The sequence below is a fragment of the Ranitomeya imitator genome, chromosome 2 (genome assembly GCF_032444005.1).
Source record: "Ranitomeya imitator isolate aRanImi1 chromosome 2, aRanImi1.pri, whole genome shotgun sequence".
Lineage (NCBI taxonomy): Eukaryota > Metazoa > Chordata > Amphibia > Anura > Dendrobatidae > Ranitomeya > Ranitomeya imitator.
In genome coordinates, this window is record NC_091283.1 from 111,088,243 (window position 1) to 111,114,142 (window position 25,900).

The following is a 25,900-nucleotide window of genomic DNA, read 5'->3' on the forward strand; positions in this document are numbered from 1 at the left end:
AAGATTACTCTTAATCTTGCCTGAAGAAGGAGCCACTGGTTAGCCAATAAAGGTATCACTCCTAGAATACTTCTGTCATCATTGGGCAGAAAAATATTCACATCGATTTTTCTGGCTAACACCGTACCACAATACAATTTGTTATTGTACATCTTCAACAGCTATGAATTTCAGCTAAAATTATTCTGTTAAATACATAATTAAGTTAGAAAATTGGGACCCAAGACAAGTCCTTCTATACAGCATGGATCTTCTCTGCCATTACCGTTCTCCATACTATTACAATTTACTTGATATCAAAAAGTTTTTTGTTTCTAGGTATTCCAGGTTTCTAAAAGCTCCTCTCCAAGTTCGTGGTACTGGTAGGACATGTTTTCACAGTGACTCAGCACACACTGGGTGGGAATCCTGAGAGCAATCACTTATCTCACATAATGAGACTGCTTCTCCACAAATAAAAAGAAACAGTTTTTTGCCAGTCATGATAAGGATTGCCATCCCGGCCTGCCGTATGGCCAAGGCTACAATTATTTCATTAAAACTCAGGTGAAATGAGTGACACGTAGTAATCAAATAGGACAACAATACATAGAAACGCACACACCCTACTTGTCAGCCTGCCCTCCAAATAATCTTTCAAGCATGCCGTAATGGCTGAGAGCGCACAGCTGTGAGCAGGTGCAATCATTATACATTTTTAATGAGAAAAACACAGACTTCTTTTCTTTACTTGAAATGCTTACTTGCATTTTATATGTTTAGTGTCTTCCTAGAGTCAGGCCTATAATACGAGCATCATCTTCAACCTCGGATGTTCTCCAATTGCACTCCTAAGGGTGCACTCCAAAACCCCATGTGAACCCCGGCTTAAAGTGATCTCTCAAGAATCACTCCCATCACAGCTTTTATCCTCTTAATATATTGCAGTCATCATATTATATAGCACTGTGTACTTACTATTGCTCATTTTGCTTTTCTACTCAGATAATTCTTCTCATTTCCATTAGATCTATGATATTACGTGATTAAAAACTGACTAGCTGAATCCTTCTAAGCTCTATGTAGAAACAAGAAGACTCTATTTCCTGCATGAGTCATCATTAGACCTACAATTCCCCATCACTGCAAAGTCCCTATCAACTTGTGATCCAGCTGCTCTGCTCGTTGTTGTAGAATTGTAGTACTAATGATGACTCCTACAAGGAAAAGAGACTTCCTGTTCCTACATAAAGCTTAGAAGGATTCTGCTGGTCGGTTTTTAATCACATGAGGTCATAGATCTAATGGAAACCAGAATAAATCTGGGTAGAAAGGAAAATGAGCAGTTGTAGGGGCGCAGTGCTATATAATATGATGACTGCAATATATTAAGAGGATAAAAACTTTGATCGGAGGAGGAGTGCGTCTTTAAAAAGTACATTTTGCTTTTTTGAAAAATTACAGTTATGATTTTGTGGCTTAGTATAGGAGGGCTATCGTTTAAAGGGGCTAAGGGTATGTGCACACGTTGCAGATTTGCCTGCAGAATTTTCTGCACAGAATCTGCACCTCTTGGCAGAAAACGCAGGTAAAAATCCACGCGTTTTTGATGCGTTTTTTCCATGCGGATTTGTATTCGTTTTTGTAACCTAAATAAAGATCTATTATTTAAAAAAAAAAAGAACTGTGATGTAATTTCTTTGTCCAACCTCTTATTTTACATACTCTATGGAAGAATAGTATTTACACACACACAGAAAGACAGATAGACAGAGATAGACAGATATAGATAGATCGATAATAGATAAAATGGTACATAAACAGTTAAAGACACACACACAAAATCTGCACGCAATATCTTTAAAAAAAAAAATGGCGTGAGCTTCCGAGCAATTTTCAGCGCCAGAGAGGGAAAGCCAACTTCTGGGGGCCAATATTTTTAGCCTGGGAAGGGGTTAATACAAATGGAGCTTCCCAGGCTATGAATATCAGCCCGTAGCTGTATATTTAGCCTTTACTGGCTATTAAAATAGGGGGACCCCCCAAAAAAATGACGTGGGGTCTCTCTATAATTAATAGCCAGAAAGGCTATTCAGATAGCTGCGGGCTGATATTCACAGCCTAGAGAGGGACCATGGATATTGGCCCCCCTGGCTACAAATACCTGCACCCAGCTGCCCCAGAATTGGTGCATCTGTACGATGCGCCAATTCTGGCACTTAGCCTCTCTCTTCCCACTGCCTTGTAGCGGTGGCATAATAAGGGGTTAATGTCACTGTTGATTGTAAGGCAACATTAAACCTGGTTAATAATGGAGAGGGGTCAATAAGACACCTATCCATTATTAATACTATAGTTATAAATGGGTTAAAAAAAAGACACAGCCAGAAAAAAAAGTATTTTAATGAAATAAAAGACTACACATTTTTTCATAATTTTTATTCCACGCCTAATCCAATCGAAGCCATCATAATGGCCAGTCTTCTATGGACTGGGCATTTGGTTATACCGGGCTCCTACCAGACCAGAAATATATGCATTATACATATATTACCATGTACAACTTACAGGGGTTATCCGGGACTATCTTTGTTTTTTACAATGTGTCTAATAACTAACAGGTAAGTAGTTGCTAACTATATGGCTGTTGTACCTGGCGCCAACCTCTGTCGGCACAGAATGGTCATGGACCACTCCAGACCATGACTTCGGCTTTTGCTGATGCCATGTTGATGGAGCAGCGGCTTCTCTTTTGCTCGACTCTGTTTACGGGTTATGACTGCCGACGTCATGCTGATTGACAGCCAGATCCCTAATGCCTAACAAAAGGGTGCCGGCTAACAATCAGCATGATATTGGCAGTCACGTCCTGTGGACAGAGCAGCCTGAAAGAAGAAGAGCTGCTCTGTCGAGTATGAGAAGCTGAATCACCGGCAGTTGATGTCCGCTCTGATCCGATGATGGATATAACAGGCAGGTAGTTGCCTGTGTCTGCAACTACCTATCTGTTAGTTTTTAGGCTCATCGTAAAAAATAAAGTCCTGGACACCCCCTCTGAACTACTTATTAGAGCAGTGGAAATGGGCCATTTTGGAAGCCAGTAGAGAGACTTATCGATGCACACAGCCATATGTCTACATTTTCTAGACAGCAAACATTTGTAAGTGGTGACTTTGATGAATCCATTGATCTGTTAGGATATATGAAATTATCCTGACAGCAGCAGCAACAAGCAAGCGCTTGGCACTGTTGGCTTTTATTACAATTTAAATGGGCAATTTTCAGCATCCAACGAGAAAAGAAGGAGTGTTCATTGCATATGGCAGTCTTGTCAGTACAAATTACAGTTTTCAATGACAATTCTGTTTTTGCAGCTGTAGCACAAGAGACTGGAGAGACTAAGACATACTCTAGCATCGAGAAGCGTCCTACACTTAGCATTAGATTTTGTGGTCCACTTACTAGGTCATGTTGGAGAACCAAGACGACAAGTAACTAAGTGGTAATTATCCCGTTCAGTCTAGAACATTTTCCTACTTATGTATCTGACTGTCCTTAGATTTGCATCTTGCCATTTGTCTCATCGCATTGGAAAGATGACTGCATAATTAACTATAGACGCTCTTTCAGTGGATCTCGTGAACAGGAAAAGGAAACAGGATGCCAGGGGTTGCTCCTAAAATGTGAAGGAGCTTGCACTTTCTGATGTCTGTAGAGTAATTTTAGACCAAACTGGCACTAATGAAGAATTCAAGAATGTATACCGATGTATTATTATTATTATTTATTTATATAGCACCATTAATTCCATGGTGCTGTACATGAGAAAGGGGTTACATACAGGGTTATAGATATCGTTTACAGTAAACCAGCTTACAGTGACAGACTGGTACAGAGGGGAGAAGATCCTGTCCTTGCGGACTTACATTCTGTGTACGAAATGAGTAATGCCACTATAGATTGTGAGATCTTTATTGTTTGTTTAGGAGATTTGTACCTAATACGAAAAAGGATAGCTATGTGCGCCCAGAAATTAAGTATTATCATGTTTGGAAGTTATCCCCTATACATAGGATAGGGGATAATTTCCTGATCGCTGGGGTTTGACCAATGGAACCCCCACTGATCCCGAGATCCCTGGCTCTGAAGAGCAGTGTGTGAAGGAAGCAATGGTCAATCATGTGCACCGCTGCTCCATTTATTCTTATAGGAGTGGCAGCACTATGTTATTTCCGGAGGTCCCATTAAAATGAATGGAGTGGCAGGAAACATGATTGACCTCCGCTATATTCACACAGGGCATTTAGAAGCCCCACTTCTAGGAATCAGCGAGGGTCCATGGGATAGGGGATAACATTGAAAGTTGAAAATACCTCTTTATTGGCTTCTGTACACAAATATCAAGAAAGTTTTTCTAATAAGATTGTACAATTCATCTGGAAGGCACTAAGATTCTAATCACAACATGTTGGAGTCATGTTAACACTAAAGATGCGTCAACAAAACTATTGGGTTGGAATGGAGAAAAGTATTTCTAATCTCATCCTTGGTCCAAAAGTATAAGGCTCTTTAACATGTCGATATTCATAGAAACACGTGTTCTCAAACAATGCTCATGTAAGTAAGGCACCAAGCACCAATCCACATCCTACATCTTCAGCTTCGCTTCAGGTCCGATGACGCCTTCTGCCTACGGTAACTGATGTTTCACGGGTTCTCAGATCCGGCAGTGTAGAAAAAGTGGTGGCTTTCTGTCAGTCACCCCACTACAAGTGCCTTTATGGCAAATCAGTAGTTAAAGTAAATGCATCCAATTACTAATAATTCTCTAACTTCATGTTCTGTATTAAAGGGTTAATCTCAAAATCACAATCATAGGATAGGGTATAACATGCTAATTTCAGCGCGACCAATCAGCGACGGACACAGTCTGACCGCGAATTCGCCCTTCCCTACTCCCCTCCAGTCAGTGCCCCCTCCCTACTGCCCTCCAGTCAGTGCCCCCATAGCGGTTTAGCAGTCCGTTAAACAAACTGCGTTACACCATGGTATAACGCGGTGTAACACAGTCCATTAACGCTGCTATTAACCCTGCGTGACCAACTTTTTACTATTGATGCTGCCTATGCAGCATCAATAGTAAAAAGATCTAATGTTAAAAATAATAAAAAAAATAAAAAATCATTATATTCTCACCTTCTGACGTCTTTCCCGCTCCTCGCGACGCTCCGGTCCCAAGAATCCATTGCGGCAATGACCGTAGATGATGTAGCGGTCATGCGAGACTATTACATCATCACGTGTTATTGCCACAATGCGTTCTTGGGACCGGAGCGTCACAAGGAGCATCGCTAAAGGCCTAGGCTGGATCCGAGGGCCGCCGGAAGGTGAGTATATAACTATTTTTTATTTTAATTCTCTTTTTATCAGGGATATGGTGCCCACATTGCTATATACTATGTGGGCTGTGTTAGATACTGCGTGGCCTGTGTTATATACTATGTCTCTGTGCTATATACTACGTGGCTGTGTTATATACTATGTGGCTGTGCAATATACTATGTGGCTTTGCTATATACTACGTGGCTGTGTTATATACTTCGTGGGCTGTGTTATATACTACGTGGGCTGTGCTATATGCTACGTTGGCTGTGTTATATACTACGTGGCTGTGTTATATACTACGTGGGCTGTGTTATATACTACATGGGCTTTGTTATATACTACGTGAGCTGTGCTATATACTACGTGGGCTGTGTTATATACTACGTGGGCTGTATTATATACTGTGTGGGCTGTGCTATATACTACTATACATATTCTAGAATACCCGATGCGTTAGAATCGGGCCACCATCTACTATACAATATTTTGCCTAGTTCAGTACTTTAGGGGCTGCTCATGACACAGGGATTCTTTCTTTGGTGTTCTTTCAATCTCTATCCCATGCGCTGCCCCCCAGAGACCGCACAATGCATAACACAGTACATCAGTGCATGTCTCTATACTGGCAGGTTACTGTACACAGGTTATATATACGAAACAAAATATTCAGGGAATGGTCCATGCAATTCAGTTCTCATGTACTACTAAATTGGCTGGGACATCAAAGGCTATCTAATTAACATTGAATTTATGGAGACTTGCTGAAAAGAACAAAGCAGACCCTTGATGTTATCATATGAGAAACATTCATTTAAAATCTATAGTGCCGAGATTCTCCACTGGATTTAACTAGCAAATGGGACCAAATCTTTACCAATCCTAAGTGCAAATGTAAACTTTTTCATTCCAAAGTGTTGAACTATTCTGCACTATGTTTAGATAATTTTTTCTTCAAACTTCAATTTTTATTGAAAGATTATATAATTTTCAATTACAAAAAAAGAATAAACATTACTGGCTCTTACCCATATTTATGGCTGTGGATGTAACACGCACCTCTATGCGGGGTAACACGCACCCCTATCACGTCGGTTACCTCAGGGGGCCAAGATATATATATTAAACAAAAAGGGAAACAGCACAAAAAGGATGTAAAAAAGAGGACTTTAATGCCCTGTGCCGTGGCAACGTTTCGGATAAAACAAATCCTTTCTCAAGCTTGAGAAAGGATTTGTTTTATCCGAAACGTTGCCACGCCACAGGGCATTAAAGTCCTCTTTTTTTACACCTTTTTGTGATGTTTCCCCTTTTGTTTGCTGTCTGGAAGGCCATTGGAATGCTGGTCAGGGAAGCGTGCACGCTTTAAGGTATTTTTTCTGGTACTGTTCCTCTTTTTCTACATATACACAGTATATATATATATATATACATATATATATATATATACACTGCTCAAAAAAAATAAAGGGATCACTTAAACAACAGATGTTTTGGTCACTTTTTTAATGTTGGTTGTGCTTTCACACTCGTGGTAGCATGAGACGAACTCTACAACCCACACAAGTGGCTCAGGTAGTGCAGCTCATCCAGGATGGTACATCAATGAGAGCTGTGGCAAGAAGGTTTGCTGCATCTGTCAGCGTAGTGTCCAGAGGTTGGAGGTGCTACCAGGAGACAGGCCAGTACACCAGGAGACATGGAGGGGGCCGTAGGAGTGCAACAACCCAGCAGCAGGACCACCTCAGCCTTTGTGCAAGGAGGAACAGGAGGAGCACTGCCAGAGCCCTGCAAAATGACCTCCAGCAGGCCACAAATGTGCATGTGTTACTACGCTGACAGACACAGCAAACCTTCTTGCCACAGCTCGCATTGATGTGCCATCCTGGATGAGCTGCACTACCTGAGCCACTTGTGTGGGTTGTAGAGTCCGTCTCATGCTACCACGAGTGTGAAAGCACAACCAACATTCAAAAGTGACCAATACATCAGCCAGAAAGCATTGGTACTGAGATGTGGTCTGTGGTCCCCACCTGCAGAACCACTCCTTTATTGAGTGTGTCTTGATAATTGCCAATAATTTCCATCTGTTGTCTATTCCATTCACACGACATAATGTGAAATTCACTGTCAAACAGTGTTGCTTCCTAAGTGGACAGTTTGATTTCACAGAAGTTTGATTTACTTGGAGTTATATTCTGTTGTTTAAGTGTTCCCTTTATTTTTTTGAGCAGTGTATATACTGTAGTATATTAATAATACAGCAATGTTGGTAGTAACATCAGCGGCATGTATTACTACTACAGAGCACATAAATAGTACAGCAATGTTGGTAGTAACATCAGCGGCATGTATTACTACTATAGAGCACATAAATAGTACAGCAATGTTGGTAGTAACATCAGCCGCATGTATTACTACTATAGAGCACATTATGAAGTGTAAACAGACTGAAGTACATGCTCGAAGCTGTTCTCCATGCAAAGTATTCTATGCAAATGACTCCAACAGAGCGACTTCTCTTCTGTTTAGCACTGCAGGGCTGGAACCGATACCTTTGTGTCTGTTAAATGAAAATAATAACTACTCTTAAAGGTACAGTATCCTTATTACACTTAAAGTAAATGATGCCTGTTTCATCAGAACAGCATTACTGGCAACTTCTGCCAATAGAACGTATACTGGATATTTACAGTAATACATACTGGACAGAAGACCATAAAGGATTTACTGTGCTAAAAGAGTAACAGAGGCCATACACATGAGGTAAGTGTCAGCTGAACATTCACTTGTCAGAACTCTATCTCTCCTGACTCCCTCATACACTTTAGCGCAACTCTCAGCCAAGTATTCATGTCTTTTCAATGGGGAGAGCGAGGAAAGTCACCACCAGATTCTTTTTGCAGCAGCTTATCTCCCCTGCAAACAAAAGGATCAGGCATTGAAATTGCAACTTGTTGATTCTTCTCTCACACAAACATCATCTGTTAAGGGAGAGCTGGTAGCTCCCGATCCACTTCAGATGGTCGGCCGGTCCTGCCATAATCTGTCACAAGTCTGTTGTCAGGTGTCCCGGGACCAAGGGCTCCTTCCCTGTCCTTAACGCTCGGGGCGTCCTTGCTCGCCTTGTTCTCCGGATTACTTCTGATGATGAAGATGCCGGGGCCATGTACCTTGCCTTAGCTCCAGAATCCTCCCTCAGTCTGTACCTTTCCCCCACCCAGGGATGAGGGGAGTAGTAGTGCACTGTACTGTAATACACCAACCAGGCTAACAAGGTAGTACGAACAGGGATAAAAGAAAATACCAGTCATACAAATATACTCACACAAACAACAGAGAAATGCACTGGGGAGTGGAGGATGGGGTAACACCAAAATAGGAGAAGGAGGGGAATTAGCACACACCAAAAACCTAGCCACAGTCACAGATAAATCCATCAAACACCTTCTCAAACAACAACCACAAACCACCATCTCCTAACCATGCAGCATAAGCTATCTCTGGCAATGAGTGTTAACCATGGCCCAGATTATATAGCAGATGGGAGTGATAACAGTGAACAGCTGAGAGCCTTAATGCAGGAAAGCTTCCAGGAGCTCTCAAGTCAGCAGATTAACCCCTGCACTGCTAATAGAAACCTGCACCATTTAATATGAAGGTGAAGTGCTTCTAATCAGTGCAGGAGTAGGAGAACTCAAACACTGTGGTCTTCTGGCTCCTCTCTGTCATGGGAAACCTGTGACATAATCAGAAGGTTCGATAGACTTTCATCTAATGTGTGTGGGAGCCTTTAAATTCTCAGCTATTATCTTTCTTAAAGGGAACCTGTCACCTGAATTTGGCGGGACAGGTTTGTGGTCATATGGGCGGGGTTTTCGGGTGTTTGATTCACCCTTTCCTTACCCGCTGGCTGCATGCTGGCCACAATATTGGGTTGAAGTCCATGCTGTGTCTTTCCGTAGTACACGCCTGCGCAAGACAATCTTGCCTTGCGCAGGTGTGTACTACGGAGGACACAGCATGAACTTCAATCCAATATCGCGGCCAGCATGCAGCCAGCGGGTAAGGAAAGGGTGAATCAAACACCCGAAAACTCCGCCCATATGACCCAAAACCAGTCCCGCCAAATTCAGGTGACAGGTTCCCTTTAACATGGACAATCACGAACTATGATCTGCACAACTTTTACCACTGATAATTCATAGGAGAATCAGCTCTTAACGTAAAATCTGACCCTTTAGCAGGACTGGGGAATAAAATAATGGGCATGTTGAAAATCTACATGACTGATCCTTGCTTCCCTTGAAATCACATCAGGGTCAACTCTGTCCTTATGAACAGATTGTTGGTTGAGCCAAATCAAATTAGCATAATTAAGCTAATATATATAGCCAGCTTAAAGGGGTTGTTTAACTTGGAAAGCCTAATTTGAAGAACCCTAATAAGGAAGAGAAGTGTTACCCATAGGAAAGTTGACATTTTATGACACTTATCCATTTAGCCAGTGCAGAACGAGGCTGTAAAGACCATTTGTCACCAGGGGTGTAACGATCGCAGTCGCAGAGGTTGCAACTGTGACCGGGCCCGTGCGGTTGAGAGGCCCACCAACACAAGCTCAAACTTCAACTGAATGTGCATCATTGGATGTACATTCAGCTGAAGTGTATTGCGTTGCAGGGGACCCACCGGGTCCGTGTGCTGCAAAACACGCTGCCAGCCAATCAGAGGCCAGCAGCTGATGTCAGCATGCATGTGACTGGGGCGCATGACAGTGACGTCATGCACATCTCAACTTCAGGAAAATGGCCGCCGCGATCTCCATCTGCGGACGCGCGGCATCCCGCGGCCATTTTCCTGAAGCCCCGGGCAGCAGAGGACTCCATATGCGCACGCGCGGCCTCAGGAAGATGGCCGCCCCCACAGATCACCAGGGAAATAGCGCCGATCGCGCGTTTTTTCTTCTCCTGCCCAGTGGATTCAGAAGATGGGCATGCGCAAACCACTACGCCACCAACGGAAATATATGCAAGATCTGGGGGAAGATACAGCGATGTCGCCACGCCCATCTGACCTGACCAGCCTGATTGACAGGCGAAAACGGCGACTTTGGTAAGTTATTTCGGCAGCTTAGGGGTGGAATCAGGGTACACAAAATACACTATAGTAACGCACAGCTCAGGCCCTATTTAACAGTATTTTTATCTCGTACTGAAAAACTGGGGTGACAGGTTCCCTTTAAGTGAAGTGAATAGCCATTAGATGTAACATTAGAAGCAACACTTGCAATAATTTTCCTTTTACTAGAATATGTGGACAGTAACCAGCATCACAAACTTCTGGCATGGAGTCAGTATGGTCATATATACGCTAAAGTCATTTCAGTATAAATATGCACTTGGCCACGATTTATGAAGAATGGTGTTTTTTACCAGAGTCATAATGAAGGGAGTAAGGAGCGCTGAATTCTGTAGGAGGAGGCACATCTTTCAATTTGGCCATCACTAGAAATGTTTCTCCAGCTAGGGCTTGGCATACATATTGTTGTAATTTACAAAGTTTGTGGGGTAAACTATGATGAATTTGTAAGTTACGCCCCATCCTGCCTGTGCATCTCAGAGTTTTCAAAAAGCTGGCCGAACTGGCAGGGATTAATGTAAAAATGTAGATAAAAAAAAGAAAAATGTTTGTGACACTTTGAGTTGCGACAAAATTTTGCAACAATTCTGGCGAAAACGACTTTATGAATCAGCCCCATCTTTATATCTTTTCAGATATACCGGTAGCTTACATCCTGAAATACTGGTGCATCCCATACTCACTGTTCAACAATTCTGTAATCCATGATAACAAAACAAGCCCGGCACTAGAACTGTCACATGAAAATATTGCGCCTATCTATTATATAAAATTCACTTTAAGGAATGCTACAGAAATGGAAAATCCTGAACTCCTGTTTTCAAAAGCAACACACAGTGGGGAACGTGGAACAGAAGATTAAGCTAGACTTAACTGGGCTGACATTCCAAACCCCACTCCACCCAAATTATATCATCAAAGGGAAATGATTGTGCTCAGAATACTGATACCAGACTTGCCAAGAAAAGCAACGTTTTTCAAGCATTGTTTTTTTTTCGTTTGTATTCTGGTATGAAATAATAGTTAAACTACCAGCTTTATTATTTTGGTCCTAACGTATGTGCAATATATTACAGCCACTACATTGTCTGAGGTTCAACCACGTCTGAAGCCCTGGAGGCAGCAGAACAAGACAAGCCACCTGCTTCTTCTGACTGCAAAGGAGCCGCAAAGCATCAAACCTAATACAGACGCTAATGTCACAATGTTAACACCTTGCGCCGTGCCGAGACGCCACATTGTTTCTCAAATCGCCTCAAACTAGTGTTTGAAAGTAAGAAGTTTACAACCTTCATCTCATCTAAAAACTATGAGTAGGAAAAACCGGATGAAGAAATGGTTGCCCCAATTTGTGGCATCGTTGACATTCCCTATAGAAATACTATTATCACCAAAGGTGTCACATTCTGCCCCATGACCTTAAAAAATGCCTGGTAAACGTGATGATTTTGGTGGGATTGGCCTTTTATCTAATACGTACATACGTCTCCCCACCTTCCCCCGGTGGCAGGTATCAAGGCAAAGAAAGATCGAATATCGTGATGTAATCCTCTGTTCCCTCAGGAGATGATCCACTAACACAATGGACTTACGTCCTGACATGGCTACCTTCATGAACCACTAGGTATTAGTGGGGTGTCCCATGTTGCAAAAACATGGTATCTCAAATATTTTCCATGATTTAGTTCCCCCTCTGTTGTTTTCACCAATTCTGAATGGAAATGTTCAACTAGTTTGGTGTTACGTCCTCTGCTAAATTTTCAATGGACAGTGACTCTCCTGACCTCCCCACAGGGCATGGGACTGCAGCCTGTCCTATTCACATGAATGGGCTGTGCAGAAAGTGGCGGGGGCACTCAAAATCAGATCAGTGGTGGTCCAACTTCTAGCATTGCCACTGATCCACTGAGAGAGCTGCAAAAACCACCTCATATTGACCAAAGTTTTACAAAGTAGACAACAAAAACAACTTGCTGACTGGATACTACAAGCAGAACTGTACGATGACTGTAATTATACAAGTGACTCCCTGCCTCGGTGGAGCTCACAGTCTAATTTCCCTAATATACAGATTTAGAGGGAAGTGAATTATTAGCTGTTACGCTCTTGGTCAGTGGGAAGTGCTTAGAGGAAGAACAAGCAAACAATACAGATAGTCAGAAGATAAACCAAGCCTAAGTATCGTCAATACACCAGATGCATGAAGCAGCACAGTGGCTGCTGTGATACAATGGGTTAACACCAGTACTGAAACTTTATGTTTTCCCATGTTAAATACCTGATGCACAGTCTATTGTTGTCCTGAAAAATGGGGTCAACTAGTTGAGAAGACTAAAGTCTGCCATACACATAATGTCAGTCGAACCCACGGATATCTTTAGTTTTGGGGGCCCCATACAATTGATTTTCGGTGGAGTTAAGGATCAGGTATGTCCAATTTCGTACTCACAAACAGTTTTATTCTCCCAGAAATAGAGAACACCGTACGACCAAGATGGCTGCGGCCAAACCATCATTCAGCCAAAGCATCATTCAGCCAAACCATCATTCTGCCAACAGCCATCTAATGTATACGGCGGCTTCACTCCCTGTTTTAAATGAGTACTGAGAGTGATAGTGTCATGGTCAGGACATGGTTAATGTCCTGTCAGGGTTAATTTTGCTAGCCTCTTTTCCAAAATGGGAGGGGTATTTTTTACTCCCTCCTAACCTGGTTTCTCTGTCAGCTATAGATTCTGTTTCTGTCTGTATGCGTGACTCCTGGAGTGTGTGCCTGGCTTGAATAGCGTTGTCTTGCTTTCTGTGCTTTACCCTGTTTGTGTTCCTGGCTACTGAACTCTGGCTTTGCTTCTGACGATCCCCTGTCTCTCCGTTTTGGTACCTCGTAATCTCCTGGCTATGACTTCTGCTTGTTTGATTATTCTTTAGTGCTTGTCCCTTCTCTGTTTCCCCGGCATCTGGCTCCGCCCCCTTTCCTCCTCCCACTCTGTCACATGGTCTAAGGTCCTGTTCATTACCTGTAAACTCTGTTTCATGTCAAAGGTCCCGTGGGGTCAGGTTAGTAACTTGGCGTCTTGCTGAGCTGCTGTGTGCAGCTTCCCTGCAGAATTGATACCCGGGCGCCGTGACAGATAGTTTGTTAAGCTGGAGGATAGGAGTCATCAGGAGAAGGGAATTCCAGGCCAAAAAAATACCAAGTGTGAAGGGAAAAACGGGAATAAAGGCAGAAGAACCCAACAGATCAAAATCACAGTAAAAAAATCGGCTTCCAGACACCTGGAATTTTCTGCAAATCTACCTGAAATCCACAGCAAAATTGTCATTAGTTACATTTTCCTGTGGATTTTCCACAAAACTGACACGCTTTGGACCCAAATCCGCAATGCACGTCAATTTCCACTTAGATTCCAGTTGGATTTTTTTTTAGCCAGCATGGAAGTAAGATTTAGGAAACTGTCATCAACTTTGAAGGTAATGCAAATAGAGATAGATTCTCCACCTGTAAAATCCCCAGTGTCTGCACCATGAAAACATGCTCGGAGTGTCCATGGACCAAGTTTTCACAAATAGACCTTCTGCCTGATTATGTAAAGTACTAGATGGTGGCCCGATTCTAACGCATCGGGTATTCTAGAATATGCATGTCCACGTAGTATATTCTCCAGCGACGTAGTATATTGCCTAGCCACGTAGTATATTGGCCAGCAACAGGGTATATTGTCCAGCCACATAGTATATTGCCCAGTCACGTAGTATATAGCAGAGCCACGTAGTATATTGCCCAGCCACGTAGTATATTGGCCAGCAACAGGGTATATTGTCCAGCCACATAGTATATTGCCCAGTCATGTAGTATATTGCCCAGCCACGCAGTATATTGGCCAGCGACGAAGTATATTGTGCATGCCACGTAGTATATTGCACAGCCACGTAGTATATTGCCCAGCCACGTAGTATATTGCCCTGTCACGTAGTATATTGCCCAGGCACGTAGTATATTGCACGGCGACGGAGTATAGAGCACAGAGCCACGTAGTATAGAGACTTAAAAAAAAAAAAAACATTCTCACCTTCCGAAGGCCCGTTGAAGTCCTGCTATACTTACCGTCCGCCGCCTTTCCCACTCCTCGCCACGCTCCCGGGACCGCTCCATTGCAAGCGGCAGCTTCCGGTCTCGTCCCATGGCTGGTGTGAGCAGGACCTATGATGACGTCGCGGTCACATGACCGTGACGTCACGGCAGTTCCTTGTCGCACACCAGCCCTGGGACGGGACCGGAAGCTACCGCTTGCAATGGAGCGGTCCCGGGAGCGTGGCGAGGAGCGGGAAAGGCGGCGGAGGGTGAGTATAGCAAGTTTTTTTTAAAATTATTTTTAACATGACATATTTTTACCATTGATGCTGCATAGGCAGCATCAATAGTAAATAGTTGGGGACACACAGGGTTAATAGCAGCGGTAACGGAGTGCGTTACACCGTGGGCCGTTACCGCTGCCATTAACCCTGTGTGAGCGGTGAGTGGAGGGGATTATGGAGCGGGCGCCGGGCAGTGAGTGCAGGGGAGTAGGGGAGGGACTAATTGGAATGTGCCCATCACTGATTGGTCGCAGCTGCCATGACAGGCAGCTGCCGAGACCAATCAGCGAACGAATAACCATGACAGAAGGACAGACAGACGGAAGTGACCCTTAGACAATTATGTATATTGATGAGCACATGCAGTGGACATTTCAATTAGCTTTCGTATGAACCCCATAAATCATTAGGCTAAGTTCACACAGTTTTTTGCGAAAGATTTTGAACACATTTGCTTTAAAAAGTAGTGAAGGCGTTTTTGATGTGGATTTTAGAGCAGATTTACCTAAAAAATCAGATTCAGATGAGCGTTTAAAGTTTGATCCATTTTTCATCCAGGAAAATAGGACGACTGTCGTCCATATTGTCATCAGTATTCCATCTATGTACCAGCGGTTTGTCATCTGTAGATATCTCTTTTTACATCCGTGTTTATATATCAGCAGTAAATAAGATTTAGAAGGACATAATCAGTCCCCTTTGTTAATAATGACAATGTAGCCATAAAAATCGGATGCTATAGAGTTGATCCCAGTGGCGGACACAGCAAAAAAGGGCCCCTGTGCAAGAACAGTATATGGGCCCTTTACTTTCCAATAGTTCTGTCTGTGAAAAGAAACTGCTCATTGCTTTGGAGGTGGGCTTTTCCCTGGGACCCCTGTGTGGCTGTACAAGATGCACCAATTAATTTATCCACCCCTGGTTAATCCGAATGTGATCCGATTTTTTTGCATATTCATAAGACGTGATTAGGGGAGTCTCATTTGAAATACAGAAGCCTCTAGTTCATACTTTTTTCTCACGGCACTTGACCCATGCGGAAAATCGGTCAGTGCGCTGTTTGATCCCAACATGGACAGCACACCGTCTAAATAATACTCTCCTGACAGAGGCTTTGAGGCTCATGCAGACGAGCGTAGAAATCGGACATGTGCTATCCAATGTTATTGGACAATGACACTGACCCATGTTATTCAATAGGGCTGTTCAGAAGAATGAACCGGAGGCGGGTGAAAAATACAGAAGTGGTGTGCGTGTTCTTATTCCACCATGTGCACACGATCAGTATTTGGTCAGTTTTTTACCCTAATATTTGTAAGACAAAACGAGGAGTGGGTCAATCTGAGGAAAAGTATAATAGAAACACGTCACCACTTCTGTATGTATCACCCACTTGGCTTACAAATACTGAAGTAAAAAAACGTACCAAATATTCAACATGTGAACGTGGCCTAACACTGAATCTTGGATGAGACTCACACATTCAAGTCTATGGGTGCAAGAAAAAGAAATCAGATCCCACACAGACCTTCAGAGCAGCGTCAGATTTTTAAGGATATAGTTCTAGTATAAACCACTGCACATGGAAGAAAAAGAAGGATGCATGAATGGTACATGGAAGAAAAAGAAGGATGCATGAATGGTACATGGAAGAAAAAGATGGACGTACAGATGGTACATGGAAGAAAATGATGGACGTACAGATGGTACATGGAAGAAAAAGATGGACGTACGGATGGCACATGGAAGAAAAAGATGGATGTACGGATGGTACATGGAAGAAAAAGATGGACGTACGGATGGTACATGGAAGAAAAATATGGACGTACAGATGGTACATGGAAGAAAATGATGGACGTACAGATGGTACATGGAAGAAAAAGATGGACGTACGGATGGCACATGGAAGAAAAAGATGGATGTACGGATGGTACATGGAAGAAAAAGATGGACGTACAGATGGTACATGGAAGAAAAAGATGGACGTACGGATGGCACATGGAAGAAAAAGATGGATGTACGGATGGTACATGGAAGAAAAAGATGGACGTACGGATGGTACATGGAAGAAAAATATGGACACACGGATGGTACATGGAAGAAAAAGATGGACGTACGGATGGTACATAGAAGAAAAAGATGGACGTATGGATGGTACATGGAAGAAAAATATGGACGTACGGATGGTACATAGAAGAAAAAGATGGACGTATGGATGGTACATGGAAGAAAAAGATGGACGTACGGATGGTACATGGAAGAAAAAGATGGACATACGGATGGTACATAGAAGAAAAAGATGGACGTACGGATGTTACATGGAAGAAAAAGATGGACGTACGGATGTTACATGGAAGAAAAAGATGGATGTACGGATGGTACATGGAAGAAAAAGATGGACGTACGGATGGTACATGGAAGTGAAAGATGGACACACAGCTGGCAAATGTAAGCAAAAAATGGACACAAGGATGGTACATGGAAGGAAAAGATGGACAAACGGATGGCACATGAAATAAAAAGATGGACACGGATGGCACAAGGAAGTAAAAGACAGACACACGGATGGCACATGGATGAACATCTGGTGAAAATGAGAAAAAGATCGTTTGAGTTTCCTGGATGAAACGTGGATGACTCTTCATACAGCTGTCTGTATGTGCCCTAAGTCTGATGAAGGGAGAGGTGTCCATTGTGCTGTAGGCAGTGGTCACCACAATAATACCATATATATATACACACATACACACAGTGGCCGAGTTAGAGGGCCATATTACCCAGCATAAGCATTAACCGGAAGCCCTATAAAACCCTCAGGGAGGGACATCTCTTTAATCCCAAACAATACTCTTCGCCCCATGCTTTATACATTATAATTATTCGATGGGACGATAAAAGGCTGTGACAAACCTTCTGTCACTCTCATAAAAGGTTTGTGTATAGGCTGCCGAGCAACACAAGCGTAATGTGAAATTATGGGCAGAACACAGAACAAAATAATTATAAAACAGTGTACACTAATTACTCCAGCTTGTGATGCTGGATGATTATTTCTTTCTTGTAAAGGCGACCTTAACTGTCTCATAAAGCAATATATCCTCCTTTTATGTAAAATGTATTTACTACTAAAAAGCAGCTTTTTTCCACTTTGCATAATCCCATCCGATTCTACACCTTCGCCAATATAACATGTCGCTTCTGGCCAGGTCTTTTCATCCCTTCATATTTCTCTTCTCTCATCTTTAAGCATGCAGGAATAGGAAACAAGCAGAAACGTTGGCAAGGAACACATCGCATTAGATTGTATGCTGCTTGCTTATTTGTTCTTGTGAGATACGCAGAGCCGCATGTATCTGGCATCCCCTTATCTCATATACCGATGGCAAAAAAAACATACTCGGACGATCCAAGTCACACAACATCAAGTCTCAGCGATGCTACACGACCAAATTGCAACAAATCACAGTTGCTCGTGATTAACATTATGGCCAAGTCATGTGCAACCTGCATGGAAAAATCTAATAGCTTTGGATTTTCGGTGACTTATGTCGGAGGTGCGTTATGCCATGTCACGAAATGTGACCACATGACAATTGGATGTGATAAGGAAATGCATCCTCATGGAACAATCTTCTAAAATGACCATATACTGTCGCTCTAGCCTCATATGTCAGTAAGGGTCTCTGAATAACACCCGCCTCGAAGAGGACACCAGTCCTGATGGAATAATACCATTCTTCACACTAGAGGAGGACAAAACTCATTTTGAAGTTTTCTTAGATTTTATTGGAAATGCTCTTTAGTATTACTACGGTGGTCCAATAAATATGATGCAATGCATATTTAAGAAAACCCAATCACATGGTTGAAATTAAAAAATCGTGTGCTCCTTTTTTTCTGAGAAATGATTACCTAATAGACATAGATGGAAAACACTGCTGTGCTATTCTGTACCGAGAATGACGCCTATGCTGGGCAATATATTTATTATAAGTGCAACTGGAGATTTCGGGAAATAGACGCCACAGTATATAGTGACATCTGCTGTAGACATGCATCGGGAAATCCTCCTGACATATACGGTACGCTGGCTTTTATGTGCAAATTTCTCCATAGACTTACGTTAGATGGGGAAGATCTGCAGGTAAAAAAACAAACAAACACACACATGTGTTTTAGTGAATTTCGGTTGCGGAAGCACATGAAAAGCTCATGTAATCCACACTTGACTGTATCAATAAAGTTTTAGAAAATCCACAATTCTGAGGCAGCAGAGAAAATGGGGATAAAACATAACCTTTATTCCATTCTTAAAAAAATCACACGGTGAAATGCAATGGTCTGTAATTTTTATTGTATTCCTGGCTTGAAAAAGGCCCTTTTGGGCCAAAACGTTGCTTCGCTCGTCTACCTCAATTGTATTTCACTACGTGATTTTTAAGGCTGGACTAATGTAACAAAGGTTCTGTTTTATCCCCATTTTCTCTGGTGCCTCAGATTCTTGGATGTTCTACGCCTTTGGACCTTGTGGGGGGTCTAACCGAGACAACGCGGAATTGCCAGCGGTGGATGAGAAGGACTCTTGGAATATGTATCAATAAAGTTTTGTTCAAAGCCAAATACAAGGAAGTATGAACAACAAAGCAGCTTTATTTAAAACGTGACACACAAGAGGCAAAAAAAGGAGAGTCAAAAACACATTAAAAATGCCGGTAACAAAACATATTGTTGAATGCAATGCAAATACGTAAGTTACCTCATTTATTGAATAGGTGCAGAAATTCAAACTAAGAGTGAAGTCCACGGGCGCCTGTGATCACAGAGTGGAGCCGGGTCGTTTGGTAAGAACCGGTCTTTGTAGATGTGGAGGACAAGGTCGGTCGTGTTTACCAGCCTTAACATGACGGACAATTCTACATGTCATCATCTGATGGACAGCAGCACTCCCTGCCCTTGGGTTTGGTGGGGCAGTAGGGCGAGTGCTGTATTTAACCCTCCGTGGTCAGCCCTTATTTAGAGCATCGCTGCTATTTCATAACAGCGGAGATTTAAATATTAATGTCATAATTTCAATCTAAAAATCAGGAGACAGATCTAAGACAGGAACAGCATCTGCCTCATTGAAAGCAATATTCATCAACTGTAAAGATGAATAATTAACACGTTCTGTCATCTCCTTCCATGGAACGTCTTTACAGAAAAGCATGGTTGTTCCATAAAAAGAAGGTCTTGTTTCTCCAAAATATCATTTGTAAAGGAGAACATGTAAAGGGAACTGAAAGCCCCTCACTGCCATGGTGCTTTCCAAATGATGTGAGCAGTTTAGGAAGAACACAAAACTCCTGCTGTGCGGCCATTCTTTTGTTTCTGTACACGCCATGATGCTTGGCACCGCACCTCCCAGGAATGATATCATAGTTCTGGTCAATATAAGTGGTTCCAATTGCGGCTGGACACCATGTATTAGGACAGCAAACCCTGCGCACGGCGTCTGCAGTTCTCTCTGACCAGTGCACAGAAAAGCACCAGCTCATGCCCAAAATATTATGCAATCTGTTTACCTGCAGTCCTATGTAATATCACAAATTGGGGAAATAATGATGACTTATGACAAATTACTATGCACTTAGGCTTTTGCATTTAATACACTTGCAGTCCTGTGTAAAACTGCAGATAAACAACGGGATGCGTCCTAAAAGCTCAGCTTTAGCCTGACTTTGAGGCTCAGGGGGTCATGCTGCACGGACCCGTAATTCACAGACTGTCCGCGGCTCTCCCGACGCTGGTGAAGAAAAAAGCCAAGGGGGCATCTCCCTATATGTCGGGGTCAACCTGTAGCATAAAAGTGGTATAAGGAGAACCAACAAAATAAGAAGTATGCCAAACATACTTTTTTGACATAATTCTTTTTATTGTTTTTCAGTCTCCCGACCCGAGTGTAGCAGCCTCATAGAAATATATTAAAGTGTCAAAAGAGCTGTAGTCAGTCCTTGCCTTGCGGTCCGAGATTTGCCCGCAACCCACAGACTTCTGCATTAGCTCTATGAGTCTGTTAACAGGGACAAACTAATGGCACCATAGGATTAATAAGTCGACTATTAGCCCAATTACACTGAACCATCAGGAATAGAATGCGTGTGAATGTACGTCACAATATGACCACTGCCGATGTCTTAGTCCGGCTGTTTTTCCGCCCTGCTCCAGTTGATTGACAGGTCTCTCCCATGTGTATGCATAGAGAAGAGACCTGAAGAGGGGAGAAGTGGTCGGGAAAGTCACCGGACTAGTCAGGTCTCTTCCTATACTGCTCAGCCGGCTTTTCAAACAATGTTTTCTCTGAAATGCCGCAGAGTTCCAAAGTAAAACATACCTGACTGCAATCACGTAGCGAGGCTCTTATTCACGTTGCCTGTGGCTCGGGCATCTAATCACAGGTTTCCTTTTAAAGGGCTTGTACAGAATTAGAAAAACATGGTTAGGTTAGTAGAGAAACAGCCAAGTAAATGCAGACAGGTAGGGATCTGTTTCTGGAAGAATTCAGACATTTTTCTAATCCTACAACCCCTTTTTACCGAACTGAAGCCCCCCGCATCTAATGATTCCAGAGAGATGGGCTAATAATCTAATCTGTGTGAGGACGGCCCAAGAGTGGAGAAACAAGGATCGGGCATGATGGATTTCGTCCTTCGTTAGAGGAGTCTGAAGGAGGCTCCTCCTCATTGAAATGTACACGTTTGGTTAAAACATGTGTATAAGTATATAGAGGGCCGGGGTATATAGTGTTCTGCGAGCAGCCATCTATTGTGTACGGCTAGATGTAGTGTAACTTATTAGGTAATGTCTTAGGTTCACCAGCAGTCATAAGACATCACGATGTAACAAAGGGTTCAGTGGAGCGGTCTCACAAGTTTGGTCTTTCCAAATCAGCCAAAAACAGATCAAAAAAGGGATGCATAGTATATTAAATAATAAACTTAAAATATATGCCAAGAGGAGACACTTCTGACATACATGAGAAAACGATGAAACTGAACTTCTGTACTTAAAAAACCCAGAGCTGTGGAGTCGGTGTCGGAGTCGTGGAGTCAGAGTCTGAGCCCATTTTGGTAGAGTCGGAGTCATGGAAGTCGAGAAGTCAGAGGTTTCGCTTACCGACTCTATAGCCCTGGCAGGGCTGTGGAGTCAGAGTCGTGGAGTCGGAGTTGGAGCCCAGTTTGGTAGAGTCGGAGTCATCGAAATCGAGAAGTCAGAGGTTTCACTTACCGACTCCATAGCCCTGGCAGGGCTGTGGAGTCAGAGTCGTGGAGTCCGAGATGGAGCCCATTTTGATAGAGTCGGAGTCATGGAAATCGAGAAGTCAGAGGTTTTGCTTACCGTCTCCATAGCCTTGGCAGGGCTGTGGAGTCAGAGTCATGGAGTCGGAGTTGGAGCCCATTGTGGTGGATTCGGAGTCAGAGTCGGTGTCATGGAAATTGAGGAGTCGGAGTCAGAGGTTTGGCTTACCGACTCCACAGCCCTGTAAAAAACAAAGCTATTTTCTTAGGGCGCATTCAGACATCCCATTTTCACGTACGAGTGGTATCCGTGTTTTTCACAGATGGCACTTGTACTTTGGGGCCACTCACTTGTCCATGATTTGCCTGGAAAATCGTGGAGACATGTCCGATTTTAATCCGTGGGTCGGATCAAACTTGGCAATGCAAGTCTATGGGTTCATGAAAAAGTTGGACCGTACGCAGCTGACATCTGAGTGTGGTTTGATTTTCACGGACTGTCAATTTGGAGAAGGTGGAGAAAAACTTTTCTTTGAAAATCGGATGACACTCAGACCTCACTCTCATCAAAATAATCGATTATTTTCTAATACGTGGAATAAATGAGCCCTTATTAAAGACCATAAATGTCATCAGGACGGACTATGAAAAACAAAGCTCTCCTATCACTGACAAACACAGAGCAGCTAGATCTGAGAAAAAACAAATGTACAACATCTGACAAAGCACAAAACTGCTACAACCAAGGAAATCAGCCCTGCTGTCTCTGTAGCTACAGACAACAACCAGCGTGAAATATTGCTTATAATGACATCCATCGCAGTGAGCTTCTCCTGTTTATTTGGCATAAATAGATTAAAAATTATGGCAGAATGTTTCCATCCTGTCACGCCACGTGAAGAAATACTACACAAAATATACACATCCTCCAAAAATAAACTCTGAGTACTTATGGAAATTAAATGAGAAGATGAAGATTCACAATGTTTTACTCTATATTTATCAACAAATACAAGTATGGAAAAGTTTATTTATAATCTGTGATAAATGTCCAATAAAATGTGAAGACGAAGGGACTTGGATATAAAATAACCTCCTCCCTAAAGTTCACGATGAAAAATGTGACATTTATCCCTGACAATGAGACTCCTATGACTGCGATCATATAGACATATATCATAAAAATAGATTAGTGGGTGGAACATGTTTACAGACACTGCTCGTCTATGGGACAAACAAACGGCTGTGAGTCACTGGGCGACTGTGCTGTCACCCAAGATGTCACACACCAGCGTGTTCCCTAATTCTGGTGACAAAAGTTACTAACATCAGCAAACAAACACGTCGTTATTAAGCAGAAAGAAAACTTGCTGAGAAAACACGAAGACGTGAATGTCGCTGCACTCTGCATTTTCTTCTTTAGCCTCGTCTTTTATCTCCGTCCACCCCACACATTTCCCACCGAACGCACAATAACCACAGTGTAACATAAGCTAAGCCCAGAAGTAACCATTTCTACAGATGACACAAAATTGTGGCTAAAAAGCAGAATAGCAAGAATGCAACTGATTGTTCACTATTGGAAAAGTCAAAGATCAGCACCGGTCGCTGCAGAAGACGATTTGTGATGTTATTTGTAGATATTGATTCTTATTTGTAAATATTTGCGACAATCCCAATTCCGATCACTAATCAGCTTGTAAAGCGGTCCCATTTCAGCGCCTTCTATCCGTTAGCGGTGTCACTAGTGAACGCCACTGTCCATCGTTCTCATCTAATTGGCCGAATAGAAAGTCCCTGGGTTATTTGTGCGTGGAATGTCTGCCGGCAGGCCAGCATTGATAGAGTTTCCTATGCTTTGTGAGACACACACCCTGTTATTTTCCCAGACAAAAAGACAGGCTGATCCAGTGAGAAAAATGAGGGTATCTGGGCAAAGTGCACGTCCGCTCACATCCTCTACTCGCATTTACGTCCTGGCCAGCAATGAACACTACTCTACGACTCTATGTACATACATACTTGTGATGACAACATACGTCAAGACACGACGACTATGTGTCCTGACAACACGAAGCGTCAGATTTATCCACGCGGAATTTGCCATTTAATCCTTATTGGGGCAACTTAAAATAATGCAATCATTTAAGTCATAGTCCAACCGTTATGACGTCATACGTAGGGATGCCAAATGTCAGACAAATGCATCCCAGCGTGCATCCTCCGTAGAAGAGATCTGGATGGTGAAGAAGGCGCCAGCGATGATGGATGGGATGGACGTCTTGCCGTAGCACGGTCGCCGCTCTCTACACATTATACTGCATGCATGCGTTATATATTGAGATTATCATATAGAGGAGGACTCACATATCTCTTGAGCTTCTTCTCTGGGGGTGACTTGATGAGCCAGCCAGTGCACACCACATCCCCTGCTGCGCTCATGTTGCCCCCCTGGCAGGACACTCAGGACCCAGTGTGTGGCTGCCTGTTCCTGTGAATTTCAAACTGAGAGCTATCAGCTTCCTTCAGCTGGGCTCCTGTGCTGCTCTATCACAAGAAGGAAGTGGAGGAGACATCACTAGAACAGGCAGCTCCCTCCTTCCCTCCCTGCCTCCTCCCCACACGTCATTCTGGACGAGCTGCCTCATAAATACAAACCAAACACGTGCACCATTAACACTCGCTTGTTTACAACCCAAGAATGAGGCCTATTGTCAGTGCCAGCGGTGGAGGAGGCAAGGGGGTGGAATACAAATGAGGCCCATCACAGAGGACTTCCTAAAACACTCCGCCACCATAGAATGGGTCAATTCTGTCACTCGGACAAATTGGAGCATTGTTTAAAACCGTCGCGTTCGCTGTCGGCCTGACCGCCATATTCCTCGGCATGTCATAACGCTAGTAGCTGTGGGAGCTCAGAACTTTACATTTCATCAGGACGAAATAGTATGATGATAAATATATAACCTTCTATACCAGAGATAGTGGAGATGTCACAGTACCTGAACTGCGCTCGCGGAAATGAAGAATCCTCGATGGTATAACATGAAGGTTCTTTTGTTACATCAACGCGTTTCGGTCCCAGACTAGCTTCTTTTTCAAGGTAAAAAATATTTTTACCTCAAAAAAGGTGCCAGTCCAGTGCCGAAACGCACAAAATAAGAACAGAATAAGCTGTCGTGTGTGTACATGAGGAAGAACATTATTTTTTACCATTGTATGACTTGTATTGTGCAGTTCTTCCCTCAGCAGGTACTGTCTCTAATTTTTTAGTTGTCTCTGAGCTAGTGGGAGTAGACGAGCAACTGTAATGTCTCCCACACACAGTACACACAGAGTGATTCTTGATTTTTTTTCTTAGTAGCACGCAGACTGAAGCAGCGACAGTATGTAGGAGAATATACAACAAAACTGAGCAGTGTAGATGTGAATCCAGCGCTTGGGTAAGAGAAAATGCTCTTTTTAAGAAAAACTCTAACTTCATATTTCAGTGAACAGGCAATGGCAGTCAGTCTTGCTTTGCCCATGATGGATTTGAGCTGCGGTTCAGAGTGGATGATGACTCCAGGAGGTGACGGGGAATAGAAAAAGTGGCTGAAAAGTGGAGAAAGAAGCAGATTTCCTTGATAAGAATATTTTAAATAATTTCTTACATCTAGTAATATCAATTTGTAAAAAGTATAATGAAATGCAGTAACAATTTAAAGCTATGTCTGCCTTATGTAGATAATTGTACCTAGCCATGATGTCCTTTATAAAGATGTCAGAAA

The 25,900-nt window shown here is 42.8% G+C and overlaps 1 protein-coding gene across 1 annotated transcript in view; it reads right to left on the bottom strand.

Moving 5' to 3' along the window:
* Positions 1-24,704, bottom strand: part of GAB3 (GRB2 associated binding protein 3) — a 144,412-nt gene extending 119,708 nt beyond the window's left edge. Inside the window, exon 1 of the mRNA XM_069747157.1 lies at positions 24,498-24,704. Within this exon, the coding sequence (XP_069603258.1) occupies positions 24,498-24,572 (75 nt within the window). The 5' untranslated portion in view covers positions 24,573-24,704. The remainder of the gene's footprint in view (positions 1-24,497) is intronic.
* Positions 24,705-25,900: the final 1,196 nt, after the last annotated feature.